Raw genomic sequence first — 13,633 nt, 5'->3', positions numbered from 1 at the left:
TATGATGAGAAACTAGAATTATGGTTCAAAGTGGAACATTGAAGCTCATATAATTTGATTTGAATTATTTATATGACTTAATGTGTGTTTAATGCAAGTCAAGTGGTCATTTTGAGTCATAAGGTCAATCTTAAGCACCAAATTAGATTTTACATGTTACATGAGTGATTAGAAAATATGTTTATGATGAAAAATTCCAAAAGAATGCAAGCTCAAGGAATGGAGCCTTAATTAAACAAATAACCAAATGTGTAATAGAATATATGACTAGAGTTGAAAGCCTTTAAAGGTTGAAGTTTGAGTTGAAATTTGACAAGTATTTAGGGGGACATATAGAACTTTCACTCACCCAGATATGGTAATTTTGGAACTCTAGGGAATATTTCATGAATTTTTCAATTCAATTTAAGGGGCTGTCATGAAACCGTTCTGCGTTTCCTATATCTGATATGATATTTAATGATTTTTTTGGACTAAATGGACTCCAATGAGTTTGAAATTTTAGCAGTAGATAGTACATGAATATATCTTCTCAGGAATTTTTAATTTTCTTCAATTGGAATTCCTAACTCAAGTTATGAAAATCTAAAGTGTGGGAGCAATTACATGTTCGTCATGTGTTAAACTAGGTGAAGAGGAATAAACCTTTATTGTTCCTTATTTGACTAATATGGGTTACTAATAGTATTTTAAGTATCTTAAGTGAGTTGAAAAAATACTTTGGGGGCAAATGATGGAGAGGCAAGTGATTAAAATAAGAAGAGATAGGTCGGAGAGCAAGAGCAAAACGTCTTGAATTAGAAGAATATAATGTTTAGATTATTCTTTGATGAGTTTATGATGGAATGTATTGATGGGATTTTGTTGCATTTAAAAAGTTCAAAACACCAACATTATTTATGCTGGATACCACACTAACTTGAAGAGTAGTTATGCACTTTGATTGGTAGTGGTAGAAAGTTGGTGATGTTAAATTTTCTATTGATAGGAGGAAGTATTTCGATGAAGTTGTAATAGTAGTAGGTATGTCTAAGTGGAGGGTGTGCTAAAGGGGAAAATTTAACCTCATAGTATATCAAATATTTATCTTGAAAAGATGATGTGAGGAGGTTAAAAAAATAGTAAGATTCTCATGCTACTTGGTTATGTGTAAGTTAAGACAGAATACTAGAAATTGGTTTGATTGCATCAATGATTAGAAGAGGTTGTAGAGTTGCATGGAGTTCCACCAACTTAGTTATGGATTAAGAACTATAAATTACTTTATGCCTTGATAAAGCTTTCAAGAAGCTTTGGGTACTATCCCAAACTAAGGATCAATATGAAAGAACAATTTGAATTGTAGGCATTATGCTAAGATCTTATATTTTGGCTCTTAGTAGAAGGTAGGATAATTTATTGATTTTAATAGAAAGGGTGTGTAATAATAGATATCAAAATAATATTTACAATTTTTGAAGTTGTACAACATAGAAAATACCTATATGATCATTCCTATGTGATCGAGACTCAAGAGATATAAATAAACTCAAATTTATCATGCGAAGAAACTTCTATTACCATTGTTGATAGATAAGTGAAGAAGTTGTGATAGAAGCAAGTTGCTTTAGTGGAAGTGTTGTAGCATAACCATCATTGGAGAAAGCTACATGAAAGCCAAAAGTAAAATGGATGTTAAGTACTTGCAACTTTTCAAAGATTGAGGTAAGCATACTAAATTTAGAGGACTGAATTTCTTAAGGGGGAGAATGTAATAACCCATAATTTTTAAGTAAAATTTAAAATAGGAAATAATATTTTAAGAGTATTTTATAGTTTTGGAATAAATTGGACAAGAAGAAGAGCTGGTCTAGTGGAGATTATGCGATCATTTATTTAATTGGTCTTGGTTTGAATCTTTCAAGGACCGAGAGAGAGTGAAATTTTTTATTTTTGGTTCAGCTTTTAGCAATTACCATTTTGCCTATAAAAAAACAAAAAAAAAAAAGGATTGGAATGGGGATGAAAGAAAATCTGATTGAGGTAGTAAGGGAGGATTGAGCTTTAAAGGGTAAATCAGGTAAGTGGATAGCATTCCCAACTAATTTCCAATCAAATTTATCTTTGCTAAAATATTACATTTTTATGTAAATCATTTAATAACAAACATGTGATTATTGCTTATTTTGATATTTAAATTATTTATTATGAAACTCTTTATAGATTTGATAATTTTAGTTCATCAATAAATACAAGTTTGAACTTTGATTATGAGATTTCATTCTATTAAATCTTGGATTGATTCAGAGAAGATCATGCAGTTTGACTTTGAAACATTACTACAAAATAAGTTACAGGAGCGTTTTTTTTTACTTTAGGGAGCACTTTTGAAGCGCTCTCGTATCGATTGCTCCAAAATGTATAGGAGCGCTTAAACAAAAAGCGCTCTGTATATTTACGCTATACAGAGCGCTTTTCGAAAAGCGCTCCGTAAGAGAATAGCCACATACGGGAGCGCTCTCTACAAGCAGCACCTCCTCGTATACAAAACCACTACCGGAGCGGCTTTATAAAGAGCACTCCCGTATGAACCATATAGGAGCGCTCTCGGAACGGCTCCCGTTTATGTTACTTTAATTTTTTAAATCAGATTTTTTGAAATTTCTCCTTTTACGTGATAGGACGGGACGCGGAAGCAGAATCGTGCTAGTTTAGGGACAGAACCCTGAAACAACAAAAAACACAAGAACAAAAAAGAAAGGGACGAAATTTATGACGGAAATAAAGAAAGGTATGAAGTAAACAATAGGATAATGATCAAGGAGAAGATCCTCTAGAGCACCTGCCTCTAGGAACCTCAACCTTCGAAGACACCACAAGAGTTGATCACGCTCTTGATCACGTCGGTTTCTCACACGGGATACCACCACAAAGCACTAAGGCTCACAAGAGTTATAAACTCTAAAATGAATAATTTCATTCAACTTCTGTGTTGTTTACAATAGGGAGCATGCCTAATTTATATAGGCTTATAGAAAAAATATTTCCTAAATTAAAACCCTAATTTCTATACTAAAAAGGAGAAATAATGATAAAATATTTAGCCACATAATTTAGGAGATGTGATCCTAAAAATTATGGGATTACAAAATTTAGAAATTAATATTATAATTAATTCTAACCTTTGACTAGACTCAAAATAGAAAATCAAATCAAAGGACCATTAAAATAGGAAATAATTTAGGAGACAATCAAGGGATCATAAAGGATTTGAAATCACGCCACTCTTGACTTCTTTACTAGGGTTTCATGTCTCCTTGCATGCAAGAGGCTCAACTTGTAGTCTTCCTTGCATTGGGCTAAGGTCTGCATCTCTTGGGCTTGACTCTTCATGAGTTTGGATCTTAAATACATTATACACATATAGATGCTCTCCTTTGGGCTTGAGGGAGTGCCCCAATGCTCTCCAAGCTCTTGAACTTCTTGCACAAGACTGAACAAGGCTTGCTTCATGGCTTTGGTTCGGGCTCTTGTCATTGGACCTCCAATATGTTGCAATGGGTCTTTAGGTACGTTGGATTGGAAGTATTGGCTCCTTCTATGTCACCATGCTCATGATTACCATCCTCAGGCTTCGTTGCCATTAATGCTATGTCACCTGTGCCATGGGGTCCATCATTCCCTCCCAGTTGGAAAGGATTCGTCCTCGAATCTGCAGAATCATATAAAGATAAATCAGAAACATTAAATGTGGCACTAACATTGCCATAAGAGCTAGGCAAATCAATCTTGTAAGCATTATCATTAATTCTTTCCAAAACTTGAAAAGGTCCATCTCCTCGAGCTTGAAGTTTGGACTTCCTTTGATTAGGAAATCTCTCTTTCCTTAAATGTAACCAAACCCAATCTCCAGGCTCAAAGATCACACGTCTCCTGCCTTTATTAGCTTGCTTGGCATATTGCTCATTCTTTCGCTCTATATTTGCTTTAACCTTAGCATGTAAGTCCTGCACAAACTAGCTTTTTCCTTGCCATCAGTGTTAGCATGCTCAGAGAAAGGCAAAGGTAAAATATCAATAGGAGATAATGGATTGAAACCATAAACAATTTCAAATGGAGAATAAGAAGTAGAAGAATGAACAGCCCTGTTGTAAGCAAATTCAATATGAGGTAAACAATTCACCCAATTCTTCAAATTCTTCTGAATTATTGCTCTTAATAATGTAGTCATAGTTTGTTAACTACCTCAGTTTGACCATCAGTTTGTGGATGGGCAGTAGTGGAAAAAAGTAACTTAGTCCCTAATTTATGCCATAGGGTACGCCAGAAATGACTAAGAAACTTCACATCTCTGTCACTCACAATAGTCTTAGGTAAACCATGCAAACGAACAATCTCTTTAAAGAATAAGTCAGCAATGTTAACAGCATCATTAGTCTTAGCACAAGCAATAAAGTGTGCCATCTTAGAGAACCTATCAACAACAACAAATATGGAATCTTTGCCTGCAGAAGATTTAGGCAATCCAATTACAAAATCCATAGAGATATGTTCCCAAGGGTGAGAGGGGACGGGTAAAGGAGAGTAAAGTCCATGAGGTTGGATCTTAGATTTTGCCTGTCTACATTTAATGCATTTATCACAAACAGATATGACATCTTTCCGCATGTGAGGCCAAAAGAAATGATCAGACAAAATAGCCAAAGTTTTATCTACACCAAAGTGTCCCATCAAACCACCACTATGTGCTTCCTTAGTAAGCAACTCACGCATAGAACAAATAGGAATGCATAATTTATTTTTCTTAAAAGAAATCCATCAAATTTAAAGAAATCACCAGATCCATGATTTTCACAAGATTTCCAAATATTTTCAAAATCAGGATCAGTTTTATAAAGATCTTTTAGAATCTCAAAACCAAGTAATTGAGCATGCAAATAGGAAAGTAATGTATACCTTCGAGATAAGGCATCAGCAACGATATTTTCTTTACCTTGCTTATGCTTAATCACATAAGGAAAGGTTTCAATAAATTCCATCCAGCGAGCATGTCTCTTGTTTAACTTACCTTGAGACTTGAGAAACTTTAAACTTTCATGATCAGAATGAATGATGAATTCCTTGGGCCACAAATAATGTTGCCATGTTTCTAAGGCCCTCTTTAGAGCATAAAGCTCTTTGTCATAGGTGGAATAATTCAAAGCTGCGCCGTGAAGCTTTTCACTGAAGTAAGCTATGGGCTTAGAATCCTGCATTAAAACAGCACCTATACCAATACCAGAAGCATCACATTGAATTTCAAATGCTTTAGAGAAATTAGGCAAAACAAGTAAAGGGGCATTAGTCAATTTATCCTTTAGGGTTTGGAAGGCCCTTTCTTGTGTTTTATCCCATTTAAAGGTCGCATTCTTCTTAACAAGTTCATTAAGAGGGGCAGCAATGCTAGAGAAATCCCTAACAAATCTCCTATAGAAGCTTGCTAAGCCATGGAAGCTTCTCACTTCACTTGCATTCTTAGGGGTTGGCCATTCACGAATAGCCTTAACTTTCTCCTCATCTACACGAATTCCCTGTGATCCAACAACAAATCCCAAAAAGATAACAGAGTCCATGCAAAAGAAACACTTTTGAAAATTAGCATATAATTATATTCCCTCAAGATGTCAAACACATTTTTAAGATGATTCATATGATCAGTCAAAGATTTACTATAAATCAAATATCATCAAAGTAAACCACAACAAACTTGCCTATAAACTTTCTAAAAACATGATTCATTAATGCCATAAAAGTGCTAGGAGCATTAGTCAAACCAAAAGGCATAACTAACCATTCGTATAATCCAAATTTAGTTTTAAAGGCAGTTTTCCATTCATCACCCTCTTTCATACGAATTTGATGATAACCACTTCTAAGATCAATTTTAGAAAAGATAGAAGCACCATGTAATTCATCAAGCATATCATCAAGTCTAGGGATAGGGTAACGATACTTTACAGTGATTTTGTTGATTGCTCTACAATCAACACACATCCTCCAAGATCCGTCTTTTTTTGGCACCAAGATAACAGGGACAGCACAAGGGCTAAGGCTCTCACGCACAAAGCCTTTCATCATCAATTCCTCTACTTGGCGCTGGATCTCCTTAGTCTCTTCAGGGTTAGCCCTATAAGCAGGCTTGTTTGGAATAGCAGCTCCAGGCAAGAAATCTATCCTATGCTCAATTCCTCTTAAGGGAGGAAGTCCATCAGGAATTTCATCAGGGAATAGATCTCTATAATCCTGCAACAAAGAGACAACACTAGAAGGCAAAGTGGGGTCAAAAGTATTAGTAGAAAAATAAATATTCTTGGGAATTACAATAAGAGCTTGCTCACTCATCAAAGCCTCTTGAATCTTACTTTTCCCACACAATAATATTTTTTTTTCACTATTTTCCTTCACTCCCACCATTCTATTTTTTCTTTTCTCACCTTCTCACCACTCTTTTTCCTCTCTTTTGATTGATTTTCAAGTAAAGTAATACTCTCTTTCTTTTCTCTCTCACTCATGCCACAATCAAGGAGATCTCTCCTTTGCTTGTAATCTTGAGTAATCTTTAGTTGATCTTCATAGGCTTGGATGGGCCTAAGAGGATTTAATACAACAGTCTTGCCTTTAAAAGGCACCTTGTAACAATTTCTAAAACCATCATGAGTAGCCTTACTATCAAACTGCCAAGGCCTACCTAATAACAAGTGTCCAGCAAGCATAGGGGCTACATCACATAATACATCACAAGTATAAACTCCAACAGAGAAAGTAATCAACACTTGCTTAGAAACCCTAATTTCAGCAGAATCATTCAACCATTGCAATTTGTAGGGCTTAGGGTGTGGAATTAAAGGTAAAGATAATTTATCTACAAGTAAAGTGCTAGCGACGTTAGTGCAACTACCACCATCAATTACCATGCTACACACTTTCTCTTTGATGAAGCATCTAGTGTGAAAAATATGCTCGCGTTGCTCATGTTCATCATCCTCCTTTGGTTGAATATTGAGAGCTCTTCTTGCCACCAAGATAGAGTCAACTACACCATTGCATTCAAGCTCATCATTTGATTCATGGGAGGTAGAATCATCATCAACATTATCAGCATCATCTTTATCACTTTCATGCACACTATCATAGCCACCATCATCTCTCAAGATCATAACCCTTTTATTGCTACAATCTCTCGCCATGTGGCCCACACCATGACATTTGAAACACTTAATAGGAGAAGTGTTAGATGAATAAGAAGAAGGTTTAGGGTTAGAAGTTTTACCCTCATACTTGGTCTTTATTTCTTCCTTGGCCTGGGATGTATCTTTGGCTTTGGAATCCTTCCATTTGGAAGTTGTCTTGGAGTCTTTCCAAGAGGACTTGGAACGTTTGTTCTTATTTCTCTGCTCCAACTTTATAGCCTTGTGTATGAGCTCTTCCTTGTCCACAAAAGTGTACAAGTCAAGCTTATCTCTCAACTCTGGCCTCAAGCCATCCATAATTCTTGACATTGCTTCACGTTCATTTTCTTGAATGTTTGCACGAAACTTCAAGATATTCAACTCATGCACATACTCCTCCACTGTCATAGATCCTTGAGAAAACATTCTCAATTTTCTATTCAGCTCTGTATAGTAGTAGCTGGGGACATAAGCCTTTCTCAAGTACCTTTTAAGCTTCTCCCACGTTTTAATAGGCTTTTTCCCAAGTTGGCTTCTTTTGTACTGTAAATCTTGCCACCAATAAACAGCATAGTCAGTGAAATTCAAAGAAGCAGTTTTTACCTTCCTTGACTCAGACAAATCAAGAGTCATGAAGATTTGGTCCATCTTCATTTCCCAATCAAGGTATTTTTCTGGATTGTTACTACCCTTGAATGAAGGATACTTTACTTTTTGGTCCGGTAAGTCAACACCACGCTTTGAGGATTTCTTTCCCTTAGGAGAAGGGGGTTCTTCATACTCCTCATCATCGCTGGGGATCTTATGCTTCTTTCCTTTAGAAGAGGAAGTCTCCGGCTCATCTTTATCCTCTTTATGGAACCTATGATCAAGTTCCAAGCGAAACTGCTGCAACTGTGTTTTGATAAGTTCTAAAACAGAGTTCATATCAATACTAGGGGATTCATCCTTGTTACTCATGTTCACAGAAGCACTAGAAACCATATAAGATAAAAATAGGTCCTCACACACACAAACTCACGTGTTTACTCTCAAGATAAAGTCACTCGTGATTCACAAAAAAAAAAGTAATGGCTTTCTTTTTTTTTTTTAATAATGAAAAACACACTTGCCTTTTACCACTCACTAAGCTTGTGGATAGAATCCAATGGTGAAACCCACAAATCAAGAAACTAAGGAACAATCAAGTGAATATCTTCTAAATTAAGGAAACTAGAAAACAAGCACAAGGTGAAAAGAGGATTTTTTTTTTTTTGCAATTTTGAAACAAATAGGAAAGCAAAATTTTCAAATAAAATTAAGCTTGTTAAAGGAAAAACCACACGTGACAACAAAAAATAAGAAAGAAAGAAATAAAAGTCAAAGAGTCAAATACTCAAAGACAAAAATAAAAAAAAAACTAAATAAAATAAGAGAGTAGCACAAATAGCAAATAAGAGAGTAGAGAATTTGAAAAGTGCTACCAAAAATAAAAATAAGAAAGTGATCAACGTAAAAGACTTTCTTATCACCCAAGTTGACTTTTCTCTTTAAGTAACCTCTTGGTGACTTGGAGTTCAAGAATAGCCTTTTTCACAGCAATATATTTTTTTGTAAATTTTTTTTTGAATTTTCGGATTTTTTTTTCTCTTTTTTTTTCTCAACACACTAACACTTTTTTTTTTGCCTTTTTTTTTGCACGAATTTCTAGGTATTTTTTTCTCTTTTTTTTTTAGAAGGCTAATAAAATGAAAACTCACATAAGATAAAAAGTCACAAAGATGAAGAAGAGAAAAACCAAAAGATAGAAGTAGATGGGGTAGATAAGAGATGATCACAAAAAAAAAATAACTCAAGATGAAAAAGAAGAAGGAAGGACAAGAATTTAAACCAAAACTAGCAACCAAAGCTCTGATGCCAATCTGATAGGGACGCGGAAGCAGAATCGTGCTAGTTTAGGGACAGAACCCTGAAACAACAAAAACACAAGAACAAAAAAGAAAGGGACGAAATTTATGACGGAAATAAAGAAAGGTATGAAGTAAACAATAGGATAATGATCAAGGAGAAGATCCTCTAGAGCACCTGCCTCTAGGAACCTCAACCTTCGAAGACACCACAAGAGTTGATCACGCTCTTGATCACGTCGGTTTCTCACACGGGATACCACCACAAAGCACTAAGGCTCACAAGAGTTATAAACTCTAAAATGAATAATTTCATTCAACTTCTGTGTTGTTTACAATAGGGAGCATGCCTAATTTATATAGGCTTATAGAAAAAATATTTCCTAAAATTAAAACCCTAATTTCCTAATACTAAAAGGAGAAATAATGATAAAATATTTAGCCACATAATTTAGGAGATGTGATCCTAAAATTATGGAATTACAAAATTTAGAAATTAATATTATAATTAATTCTAACCTTTGACTAGACTCAAAATAGAAAATCAAATCAAAGGACCATTAAAATAGAAAATAATTTAGGAGACAATCAAGGGATCATAAAGGATTTGAAATCATGCCACTCTTGACTTCTTTACTAGGGTTTCATGTCTCCTTGCATGCAAGAGGCTCAACTTGTAGTCTTCCTTGCATTGGGCTAAGGTCTGCATCTCTTGGGCTTGACTCTTCATGAGTTTGGATCTTAAATACATTATACACATATAGATGCTCTCCTTTGGACTTGAGGGGAGTGCCCCAATGCTCTCCAAGCTCTTGAACTTCTTGCACAAGACTGAACAAGGCTTGCTTCATAGCTTTGGTTCGGGCTCTTGTCATTGGACCTCCAATATGTTGCAATGGGTCTTTAGGTATGTTGGATTGGAAGTATTGGGCTCCTTCTATGTCACCATGCTCATGATTACCATCCTCAGGCTTCGTTGCCATTAATGTTATGTCACCTGTGCCATGGGGCCCATCATTACGTCTCTTTAATAATGACAAATCATAATATCAAAAACTAATTTAAAAATAATATCAACATAAAAATTTATATACAAGAAAAGAATTTGAAACTGATACAACAATTTCAATTTCCTAACTAACCTAGTTTAATTTCTAACAAGCCTAACAAATGAAACTATTGTTATTTTCTAACATTGAAATCTAACTTCCTATCACAAACAGCCAATAATATATTCTGACAACTCTTCAACTAAATCTTCTATTTGCTCCATAGTAAAATACGAACATCTTACTCCAACAAAATACTACACAAGATATGAAAGTAATATATAAGTAATTAACATTATATCAACTTAATTTCAAAGTTTTTGACTTACATTTTCAGGAATGATCAACTCTTGTTGTGTGATTACTTCTCTCATAAACTTCATAACATAGTATCCACACTCCCAACCTTATAATTGTGTAGGTACCTATAAAACAATAAAAGATGTCATTATCAAAATATGGTGAAAATAAATTCTAACTTAATTTAAAATACTTCAGCGATGAAGTTATATATATGAATCATTTCATCAAGACGGTCAACATCATATGTCCCACTATCACGATCAAATGTTGAGTAGCTCGCACTATCCCTCCAATCATTTGCATCATTCCTTGTCTCCCCATGCATGGTCCAACAAGTATAAGTTAGATCAATCCCATTACAGATTAAATGATCTTTCAATTCTACTGGCTTTACTCTTTTTCCATAGCAACATTTCAAACAAGGACATATGAGTCCAAGGGGGTCTTGATCACAACAAAATGCAAATTCAATGAATTCATCCACACCATCCCAATATTCTCTAGATAGTTGATTAGCCGACATCCACTTATGATCCATATCACTAATATGATTATCAAAATTCAATAAACAAAAGACTTAGATTTCTATAAAAAAAAATTCAACAACATCTTCCTTAAAAGAAGAACCTCCCAAATGATCAAACAATCAAATTCCACAACACAATACATTTAAACTAAAAAAATCAATTCATCCAAATAAAAATTTAGTAGCATAATGCATCTAAATTCTGTCAATCAATTGTAATTTAATTAATAACAATAATCTCCCTTAAAAGTATATTTCATAAATAAAATAAAAATGTTCAAGTAGTTTCCTCAACTTTAATCTAATTATCAACTACAAATATTCTATAATTCTAATATAAATAACTCCAATTCATATATTATCTATAATATTGATTATTAAAAAAAATATATATGAAATTTATTCTCAAATATATATAAATATATCAATATATTACATTATAAATTAATTATTAAAAAAATACCTTCACAGTGTAGTCTTCACGGCAGAAACGAAAGTCTTCACGGCAGTAACGGAGGTCTTTGCGGTGTTGCTTCCTCGGCTGTACAGCAATGACACACGGCTGCAATGGAGGTCTTCACGGCGTCGCTTCCTTTGATGTACAGCAGCCGCACAGATCTGGAACAGCAATGCAGATCTGGAATAGTGATGCAGGAGATGGCGGTGACGGCGACGGCAGCGCAAAAAAAGAGACAGATGGCGCGACATGACACAAAAATGAACGAACAGTGATGAACACTAATCTGGAACAACGAACAGCAGCAGACGATGATTTGGAACAGCAAACAGTGGCGAACGATGATCTAGAACAGCAAACAGCGGCGGACGACGATCTGGAACAGCGAACAGTGACGGAAGATAAACTGATACAGCAACAATCTGGAACTCATTGGAAACGCACAACCTCAGCAAATGAGAGAGAGGTTTGAAAGAAACTCATGAATAGGGAAAAGAAAACTGACGGGAGGTAGAGATATAAAAGACCATCTCTTTCGGAGCGCTCTTTGATGAGCGCTCCGGAAGAACAACTCTTTCGGAGCTCTCATTACAAGAGCGCTCCGGAAGATGAGCTCTTTCGGAGTGCTCATTCCAAGAATGCTTTGAAAGAGTTGATCTTAGTCTTCCGGAGCACTTAACTACGAGCGCTCCCGAAGGTCTTTTTAAATTTTTTATAATATTTTATTTATATTAATTAGGAGCGTTATCTTATTGAAAAGCCCTGACATACAGGAGCGCTTATTTAGAAAAGCGCTCCGGTAAATTTCACATTCACATTTTAGAGTGCTTTTAAAGAAGCGCTCCTAAATACCCGCTTCTAAAGATATATTCTGTAGTAGTGAAAATAAAAAATTTATTTATTACTAATGATTTCCTCGCATGTTTGAAAATGGATTTGGAAGAGATTTTATACAGAACACTGATTGCTAAAAGTAGTTTCATTAGCCCTAGGCACGCCATGGTCAACGCCTAACTAGTTTAATTTTCGTGAGTTCTATTCTTACGTTTATTATTCATGGGCCTTGTATCTACATTGTTTCATGGCTTCAAGCTGCGTTTGGTTAGCATTACCCTCATAGACTGTGTGTCCACATTTGTTTTGTAACTCAGGCTATGTTTGGTTATTTATCCTCGTGGACTGTGTGTCTACGTTTTTCTTTACAGCATAGCCATGTTTAGTTATTTATTCTCTTGAACTGTGTATCCCCATTTGTGAATTGTTCTGATAAATCCCCAAAAATATGAATTTTTAATCAATTGATGATTTCACACTCTAATAGTTTTTAATTAGCAAATGTTATTATTTTCATTTATGTATTTATTTAATTATTCTGACTTGTCAAAATCAAATATTAAAGCTGCTTTGTTTATAAATTTAATAACTTGATATTGAAGTCATATAGAGCTATTATTCTAAGCTTACAAATTCATTTACATTGAATTACTTTCTCTTTAATTTATGTAATGATTATATTTTATCCACCTTAATGTTGCAAAACATTATGGTTGGAATGTTATTCATTGAAAAATATTGCTGGTCGCAAATAGCTTGTACCTCCGTTAGATCATTCAAGGGATTTTGCTACTAGATTGAAGTTGAGACATCGTTTTGGTTAATCTCTATTTTGATGTAAAATTTTATTTTATATATATATATATATATATTGTACTTTTATAAATAATTTTATAGGTTCTCCACATATATTATGGTTAGAGTCTTTATTTTGTAATATTTTATCTATTGGTTGGAAAGAGCTGAGTTCCTAGATGATATAATATTTCTTTAAAAATTTTGTATTGTAAATTTTTGAAAAATCCTATTCTCAAGGGGAATTCTGTCGGAATTTTCACAAAAATATAAAAGATTTATTTAAATGAAAATGAAAATATTTTTTAAAATGAAACATTTCTTGAATTATGCTTGAGGGATGTGTGTTTAGGTGCATATCCCATGCCCGTCACTCTCATATTGCGGAGCGTGACAAATTTAAAAAAAAATTCTCAAAGAGGTGGCTTTTAGAAAATAAAATGTCCTCACTCTTACATCAGTCTCGTGGTATTTCATTAATTAATGAAACATTACTAGATACCCATTATAGTATTGAATTTTATAGCATTTATCAAATGTCATGAGATTGAAATTTTAAACGACACCAAAACTCATTTCTACATCAGGGAGTATAG

General features: G+C 34.3%; 1 protein-coding gene across 1 annotated transcript in view; it reads right to left on the bottom strand.

Annotated features, from left to right (window-relative positions):
- LOC129289129 (uncharacterized) overlaps positions 1–12,039 on the bottom strand; it is a 22,221-nt gene extending 10,182 nt beyond the window's left edge. Inside the window, 7 exon segments of the mRNA XM_054925939.1 lie at positions 5,323–5,626; positions 5,629–5,700; positions 5,703–6,150; positions 6,825–8,082; positions 11,421–11,569; positions 11,679–11,814; positions 11,936–12,039. Of these exon segments, the coding sequence (XP_054781914.1) occupies positions 5,323–5,626; positions 5,629–5,700; positions 5,703–6,150; positions 6,825–8,082; positions 11,421–11,569; positions 11,679–11,814; positions 11,936–12,039 (2,471 nt within the window).
- Between the last annotated feature and the right edge of the window lie 1,594 nt (positions 12,040–13,633).

Source organism: Prosopis cineraria, unplaced genomic scaffold (assembly GCF_029017545.1).
Source record: "Prosopis cineraria cultivar Desert tree isolate PC_DT_omini unplaced genomic scaffold, ASM2901754v1 PC12, whole genome shotgun sequence".
NCBI classification, from domain to species: Eukaryota; Viridiplantae; Streptophyta; class Magnoliopsida; order Fabales; family Fabaceae; genus Prosopis; species Prosopis cineraria.
This window is presented reverse-complemented; position numbering and strand designations above follow the sequence as displayed.